Source organism: Bactrocera tryoni, chromosome 4 (assembly GCF_016617805.1).
Source record: "Bactrocera tryoni isolate S06 chromosome 4, CSIRO_BtryS06_freeze2, whole genome shotgun sequence".
Lineage (NCBI taxonomy): Eukaryota > Metazoa > Arthropoda > Insecta > Diptera > Tephritidae > Bactrocera > Bactrocera tryoni.
In genome coordinates, this window is record NC_052502.1 from 5,027,974 (window position 1) to 5,036,405 (window position 8,432).

Sequence of the window (8,432 nt, forward strand, 5' to 3'; positions counted from 1 at the left end):
TGAGCATCAGTTGCTGTTGTTTTGGCTTGGGGGTACACAGTCACGACAGCCGAGCCGAGCCGCACCGCGTCCCATTGTAAGCACAATTGCAAGCGAGTTGCTACTAACTTTGGCGCATTATTCTAAAGCGAAACGACGTGTGCAGTTAACTGATTTTTTCAGTCGCATTGTTCTTGTACCACTACGTGTATACACAAATATTATATTGTCGGTCTATCGCTGTATGCACAAAATAAATATGAAAATAAAAATAAAAGCAAGCAAATAAAAACAAAATAACAAACAACAAGCTTCGAGCGCTGATTGCCTAGAGCGCAGCGTCTATTTGACATGTGTTTGAGTGTCAGTGTGCATCGGCATATAACAGGTGTTTGTTGTGGTTGCACAGCAATATTTATAAATAAATATTTCGCTTATTTATTTTCATATGTACTTGCGCTTTTTTTTGGTTTTTATCTTTGTGCTGTGATTTTTTTCAAATTTACTTCGCGCTAAACTCGAGTTGTTTGCGAAGAAGCCTAGACTCCGCATGTGTACGGCGCGGCGCATTCGAGTGCTCATATACTAAGTAAAAACAATGATATCATTCTGTGTGGCCAGCTGATGGAATGTTGTAGGCGAACGCGCTTGTTGGCAGTCAAGCACACCTTCAGTTTGAATCGGCCGTGCGGTGAGGCAACAACAGCAACAGACGCTGCCAAAGCACAGTTTCAGCGAATAGCGAATATATTGGCCAAAATCATAGACAATGGAAATATAGGGTATTTTCTCGGCAAGCGCGCACGTATGCAGTGCAGCACATATATAAGTTGTATATCATAATTTGACTAGTGTTGTTATTTGCTCGTGCGCTAAGAGCGTTCACATACATATCCATATTTGTATGTATCGCAGTGCGCGTTATCTTATCGCGCGCGCAACCAAATATCGCCCGCTGTAGTAAGAGTGAAACTGTATACAGGAAAATTTCGAAAAATCTAGTCGACAAATTGAGAATTGCAGTTCCGTTGTATTTGTTGTTTTCCAACATCGCTCTTGCCAACATTGCGCATGTTCTATTCGCTGCAGAACATCAAAGCCAAACAGAGTAATTAGTCACTCCAGCGCAAGCAGTTGTTTAACACTACCAACAACAACAAGAAGTGCGCGATAATCAAATTCTAATTTATTGTTTCTTGCTGTTATTAAATAAGTGAAAAATTAATTGACAAATTCACTGGTGTCATAAGCTCATACCGAGCGAGCATTACTTGTCTTTTCGTATTTGTTTTTGTGTTTTGTGCTTTCACAATCAGCGTGAAGAAAAGTGTAAACTTTTGCAATTAGTCAACATCAGTGCGCCAATCACTTAGTTAGTCAATCAGTTGCTGCCGCGCGGATCGACGCGTCGACAAATTCAACATTAAGCGGCAACGCTTCTCGCATATCTATTGCAATACTTAATAACAGTTAATTAGTAGCTGACGCTTTGTCAACAACTGCACACATCAAGCGCGTACGGTATCCGCCATGCAACAAGACGAGGAAAAGTCGCTCTACGCGACAATGCGTCCCGCACGCGGCGGCCGCAGTCTCGTCACACTCAGCACCTACGAGGCACGTAAGCTAACGGCACAACCACTTAAAGTAGGCGGCGAATATGTGTTGGCGTACATATGTATGCATTTCTAAACATATGTGGCCACACAGTTCGCGCGAGTAATTAAAGCATGTATGCTTATTAATATTTATCTCTTCACAATTGCTTGCCTTTACACTTTCTCGCCTTATTTTGCATCGCATGAGCTTGTAAATTAATTTTATTGACCACCACTTTGATTCTCTCCACTGCAGGAACGGCAAGAGGCGCTGCGCAAAACTACCATGATGGAGGATGATGTCAATCATCGCGCCAGTCGCATGCTGCGCAACGACAATGGTCCTATAGCAAATGGAACGCAGTTTCAGATACCACCGCCGGTAAGCCATATTGAACTTAATTATGAGCTTAAAGTGAGGCCATGTAGTAATAGTTCACCTATAATATACAAAATCTTAAACGAAGGTAGTTCAATAAAGGCGCTGAGATAAAAGTATCAAATAGCGTACGCAAAGATGTATATCCTCTAAAGTACCGCTGTCGGGTTCATAACCCCAGTTGGTTGCTAGAACATTATAATTCCATTTCCATTGCAAATATGTACCAAAGAACATGTCGTTTCATGTAAAGTGATCTTAGTAACACTTCTTCATAAGCTAAGGTGCCATTATCCACACAATGTACGTGCATTTATATGCTCATTTTTCATACTGGGACTGTAGCACAAGTAATTTGCGAGTAATATCTCACGAATTATCAATTGTTTACCCATCAAATACAATGAAAATCGTCAAAGATTGTGCTATTTCCGGCAAAAGTGTGAGCTTCATCAAATAACAACACCATTCAGCTCAGTATAATTGCCGCTGATATCATAAATTTCACAAAATTAGTAATGTATTGGGTAATTGATTGAGATATACGAGGTGTGTTCAAAAAGTATCGCGAATTTTGAATTTTCGCGGTTTACGTATATTCGAATTTCGAATTTTTTGTGGCGTTATGTTGGTACCCATGTCTCTCACTTATGCCGACAAGCTCGGCCATTTTGAATGTTCATGTGATGGTTGACAGCTGCTTTGCTTGCACGTGTTTTGGATCGTCTTCGATTTTTACCTATTCAAAAAAATTGATCAAAGAACCGGTATCAAATTTTGTGTGAAAAACGAAATTAAGTGCGCGGATGTATTCCGAATGTTGACTGTGGCATACGGAGAAGCTACCTTGGACCGGAGCAACGTTTATCGGTGGTACAAAATGTTCTCAGAAGGCCGAGAAGATGTGAACGACGAAGGGCGTGCCGGACGCCCGAGCACTTCAACAACAGACGAAAAAATTAATGAAGTGGAGAAAATGGTATTGGCCAATCGTCGAATCACCGTTAGAGAAGTTGCTGAGGACCTAAACATATCGATTGGCAAGTTATGCGCGATTTGCGCGAAGCAATCCGCCAGAAACGCCCGGATTTGTGGAAGAACAAAAATTGGCTTTTGCACCACGATAACGCCCCTGCTCACACATCGTTGCTTGTGCACGACTTTTTGGCCAAAAACAACACACTTATGATGCCGCAGCCACCGTATTCCCCAGATCTGGTCTCCCGTGACTTTTTCTTGTTGCCTAAACTGAAGAGGCCCATGAAAGGACGACGTTACGCTTCTCTTGACGAGATAAAGACGGCATCGAAGGAGGAGCTGAAGAAGATAAAAAAGTGATTTTTTGAAGTGCTTCGAAGATTGGAAAAACCGTTGGCACAAGTGTATAATATCTCATGGGGATTACTTTGAAGGGGACAAAATAGATATTCATGAATAAATAAATAATGTTTGAAAAAAAAACACAAAATTCGCGATGCTTTTTGAACACATCTAGTAGAAATAGCAGCAATACGCACTTTCATAAACGCCAGTTGGGCATGCTTTCGATTGAGGAATTTCCCGTTCGCTGTTATCAGCGTTCGATTAAATGGATTACAAAAATTTTACACCTGCGGAGCTTTTAATATCCGTAATATTTTTTCGATTCCCAGATTCCCTCTTATATATCGTCACCTAAAATGCGAAATAACGTAACATAAAAATTGAGTTTTAGTTATATTGAAAAATATTGAAACAAAATTTGAGTTTTGGTTATAAAACTGTTATATTGGGTAGTCGAAAAGTCTTTTCTTATTTGATAAGATTTTAAGCTGCATTTAACAAAAAAAATTAAATTCAAGGAAGTTGAAAAAAAATTACAGCTGTTCAAAAAAAGCCGCAATTCGCCATTTTTTGAAATTCTTGTACACAAAAAGGTAGAAAGCCACGAAAGCCTGGCTTCCGTTCTGGAAATTTCGAAATTTCGATTTACACTGATGTAATAATGTCTCTAGCGGAAAAATGGCAAAAATTGGTTGACCAAAATGGTACATATTTGTTTATTTATTTATTAGTATAAATATAAAAAAAATAAGTTGAAGTTAGAAAAAGATTTTTTCGACTACCCAATATATTGGTTATTATATCTAAGAGCGATTTTCGATTTTTGCTTTTGATGATACGTGGTTTTGCATTTAAGGTGATGATATACATATATTTTTGGAAAATAAACTCGAAATATTTTTCAAACGTAAAATTATCTCCCTATAAAAATACATCACGTATCTGCAAATATGAGGTTCCTTAATTGCTTTGAAAGCCTCTATTATTACAACAAATACATAACTATACTCATAATTATAAAAACTTTCGCAATAATGGAGCGTTTCCTTAGAGAAACTTATTAAAGTAAACATTTCCAAAGTGGCGCAAAACTACAAGCCATTTCAATGCAATTTATTTTTATAATTACACCTGTTCCCCCACCAGTACAAACAAACACTTATTTAAATATGCACTTTTTTAATGTTTAAGTTTTACTTAACTGATTACTCAAGCGCTTCCACAAAAGTATAAAAATATATTTTTACTCGTAATAACAAAAATTTAGACATTGAACACGAACGCCGATAATGAATCCACAGACATACTTACACACTGAAACGCTAAAATGTTATGCAAAATACAAACGAAGAAAAACCACTCATACGCCCTGTTGGACACTCACGCCTCTTTGGCTTAGTTTGAGGTGTTCAGCATAAATGGCCATACAACAGAGTTTTACGTTAAAAACAAGACACACATACAACCAATAGCATATTTATGCATATTTACTTAATTAATCAGCTTTTAAATTTTAAATAATCAGCAATTTTAATGAGTTTCCGCTTGTCTACTCCCCCACAGCCGCCGCAGTTTGCCAGCTCACCGCCGCGAAATCAACCGGTACAATATAACACAAATAACAATAACAACAAGTACACTGCGCAACAACAGCCATTGCCGCAGAAAACCAGCAACAGCTACAACAATGGCGTAACGACGCTTAAAGCACCCACAGAACAACCGCCAAAGCCGCCAGCCACCCCCGTGCCCGATTACGACAACGTGGAAATACGTACGAAAGCAACAACAATTAGCAGTAGTGTACGGCCGTCGTACGGCTATGCCAGCACGAATATAGTCACAAATGGACGCGATGCATCCAACGACAACAGCAACAACAACAATAATAATAACAATAACAGACGCACACTGCGCGCGGGCTCCATAACAATCGGCGAATACGAGCAGCCACAACAGCGGCGTGAGCCGGCTAAATTCGACTTCGTTGGCACGCCGAGACGCAGTAACGGCACTGCGTTGGAAGCCACCGCCGACCAACTGCAAACGGAACTACAGCACACTTTGACACGTTCCAAGCTCAAGAAATCGGCGGAGCTGCTGGAGCATCAGAGCAACTGTCCGCTGCGCAGCAGTTACGAGAATTATGAGAATGTGGCCAGGAAGCTGCACGGTGTGAGCATAAATGAGGTGGCCAGCACCGCGCCACCACCCATGCGTTTGAGCAACGGTACCGGAAATGGTGGCACTAATGGCATTCTGAAGAACGGAAATCGCCATAGCGGCAGCGGAGGTGGCGGGACGAGGAACTCGGATAAGACCATCACTTTCGGAAATTGAAGCTCGAGGCACATGTAAAGCGCGAAATTTTCTGGTTTCAATGGTGAAGGCATAAAAGCTGTAAAGGGAACTAAGCAGTTCCACATTTTACTTGAATTATTTGTATTATATAAGCAGTAATTGCGGTCCGTTGTTTGCTAAGTTATCTAGCCATATATATAAAATGTTTGTGTACACAGAAAAACTTTTACTTAGTGTTAAGTTTAGTTGTAGAGGATTATTTTAACGACGTACGCTACTTTCTGTAAAATAAACTTGCAATTGTAAATAATATTTACTTTTCCAAACTTTAAAAATGCGAAAAATGCACAAAACTTCGATTGTACATGTCTTCTCTTTCACTATTTTACGAAGTATATCTGTAAATAACCACAAATAAATAAGAAGTCTTAGAGCTCCACACAAATTCGCTTAGAAAATATATGTCTATGTACATATGGTATATAATATAGAATATATAATATATAAATTTAAATATTTCGTATCCTTAATACATATAAAATATATATTTCCAAAAGGCAGCTTAAGCACAAGCAATTGTTATCACATTTGTAACTTTGTAATAAAACCATATACATACATACATACACTCAAATGATCGTATTTTGTGTCCACATATTGAACTCTCTTCAATAATCATTGCTGACTGTAGTTCACGCAATTACTGGCTATCGAAAGCGGTGGCGAATGCACCAGCGCCTGCACCTCCTCCTCTTCGAGCAGCACATCGGTGCTTGAGAACGGGCTGCAGCCGGAAATGTGAAAGAGTATGGGCTGCGCCAGGCGTATGGTGGCGATACGCTCACGCCACGTGTTCCAGAACAACTGCAAAGTGATACACGCATATGCACACGTACATACAAATAATGTTACTTCCACACAAAAGGCTACTCACATTTTTGTACATGTGTCCGCCGAACTCAAAGAACATCGGCTTGTCCTCGTCGCCCACAATGCAAAGCCGCATAATGCAGCGTCCCTGTTTGCGAAAGAACTTCACTTGCAGAAATTGCAGCGGCAGCAGACTGACCAATTGGAAGGTTTCGATCTCCGGATCCATATTGTGGTAGCCGACGTCGTCCAGATCGGTCTGATCGAAGTCGTCGCAACCGAATACGAGTTTCGTAGGCGTGAGACCTTTGTAGTTAAAAAAAAAAAACTTTTGAAATATTGTATTTGCTACTGTTTGAGCGAACCCACCTATGTGGTATTGTCTAATGCCCAGCCCTTTATCGGTCACTTGTGTGAATGGATTCTCCACGATGACAGGCTCGTAAATTTCACGAAATTCCTCGAGCAGTAATTTTTGTATACGAAACATTTCTAGTTTTTTGTGTTTATGTTTTGCTTTCGGGTTTTTCGTTCAAACAAAATACAATATTGATTGAAGTTCATAGTTTTTAATGAGGCCTACAGGGTATTGATTTTGGGTTTTAGGGAATAAACTGTTATTTCATAAAAAAGAGACAAATGTGAAAATTATAAAAAATTAGAAATGTAAAATTATTGAAAAGTAAAAAATATCACCTTATACTTTCTTTTGGATTTACTAATAAACATTCCGAAGCTGTTGGTAATTTATCATTGGCGTGGTGGGTCCCAATCCCAGCGCACAAACCTTAGGAGGTTCGCCTTCACTTAGCTCGACTTCAAACGGAAGTTCTTTGGCTGCCCAGAGGATACTACGGCCGGAAGTCGTGAACTGCTTGAGCCATATGTAAAAGAATTGTTTCTGACCACTCCCAAGAGAACGGCTATGAGAGGAGTTTTCTCACTTGCGTGATTATTATTCCCGTCCTGCTATGTATGACAACATCTATTAAGTCGACGTTACAAGTTTTCGAACGAAAAGTTCTGCTAAAGATTTATAGTCCTTTGCGGATTGGCCATGACGAATACCGCATTCGATGGAACGATGAGCCTTATGAGATATACGACGACATTGTCTAATGATTTTCACTGAATTAAAAGACAACCACTATGCTGGCTAGGTCATATCTTCCGAACGGACGAAAACACTCCAGCTCTGAGAGTTTTCGACGCATTACCCACCGGGGGAAACAGAGAAAGATAAAGACCTTCACTTCGTTAGAAAGACCAGGTGGAGAAGGACCTGGCTTCTCCTGGAATCTCCACTTGGCAGCACATAGCAACGAGGAGAAACAACTGTCGCGCTGTTATTAACTCGACTATAACCGGCTAAGCGGTGTCTACGCCAGTAAAGAAGAAGAAGACTAATAAAAATCACTAGAATTAATTCACAACTTCAAAGAGAATTGTCCAATTTATTTATCAACAATTGTTTTTTTTTTTGTATAAGAAGAGTAAGGTTTAGCAGAGCAAGTACTCCCGCTTAATTACAGCTTTGAAATTTGCTCAGTATCATCAAGTACACAGAAGATGCATATACTTTTACCATAATTCTTTGCCAAAATATCAGTTCTGTGAATATTCTTCTGCGCATTTTCCGAGTTTTATCCGAGTACATCCTTAAGTTTTTCATTAACACACACAGTCAGAGAACTTTGCAAAAACTTGCAGTTGGGAAGCAACTGTGTGACTTTTCTATTTACAGAAGAAACCCTTCAAATGATACATAAAAATATTTTTTAATCAGACTTTAGAGATGTCTCACAAAATGTACTGTTTCTATCACACCGATGCTGTCTGTTAAAAGTGTGTTCACTGTATATAGAGTAAATAGAGAGCATTCATTTATAAAGCTCGCAAAAACAAGCTTTCTTCACAAAAGTGCTCTTTTAAGCTCACACACTCATTAACGAACTCAAACCAACAGATAAAGTCTGAAAGTG

The 8,432-nt window shown here is 39.5% G+C and overlaps 2 protein-coding genes across 2 annotated transcripts in view; one reads left to right on the forward strand and one right to left on the reverse strand.

Annotated features, from left to right (window-relative positions):
• Positions 1-6,196, forward strand: part of LOC120775330 (putative uncharacterized protein DDB_G0282129) — a 48,874-nt gene extending 42,678 nt beyond the window's left edge. Inside the window, exons 6-7 of the mRNA XM_040105472.1 lie at positions 1,834-1,959; positions 4,843-6,196. Of these exons, the coding sequence (XP_039961406.1) occupies positions 1,834-1,959; positions 4,843-5,619 (903 nt within the window). The 3' untranslated portion in view covers positions 5,620-6,196. The remainder of the gene's footprint in view (positions 1-1,833; positions 1,960-4,842) is intronic.
• Positions 6,197-6,255: 59 nt separating this feature from the next.
• LOC120775955 lies at positions 6,256-6,959 on the reverse strand. Its single transcript, XM_040106367.1, has 3 exons — positions 6,820-6,959; positions 6,515-6,756; positions 6,256-6,444 (listed from the first exon to the last, which is right to left on the reverse strand). The coding sequence occupies exons 1-3, from the start codon at positions 6,938-6,940 to the stop codon at positions 6,256-6,258; spliced, it is 552 nt and encodes a 183-aa protein (XP_039962301.1). The 5' UTR covers positions 6,941-6,959.
• Between the last annotated feature and the right edge of the window lie 1,473 nt (positions 6,960-8,432).

Bases quoted from the DNA above. Each gene is read 5' to 3' on its own strand.
- LOC120775955 (XM_040106367.1), bottom strand. From the start codon at position 6,940: ATGTTTCGTATACAAAAATTACTGCTCGAGGAATTTCGTGAAATTTAC. The intron at 6,757-6,819 runs GTGGGTTCGCTC...TTAACTACAAAG, and splicing joins CATTAGACAATACCACATAG to GTCTCACGCCTACGAAACTC. The intron at 6,445-6,514 runs GTGAGTAGCCTT...ATCACTTTGCAG, and splicing joins GCGGACACATGTACAAAAAT to TTGTTCTGGAACACGTGGCG.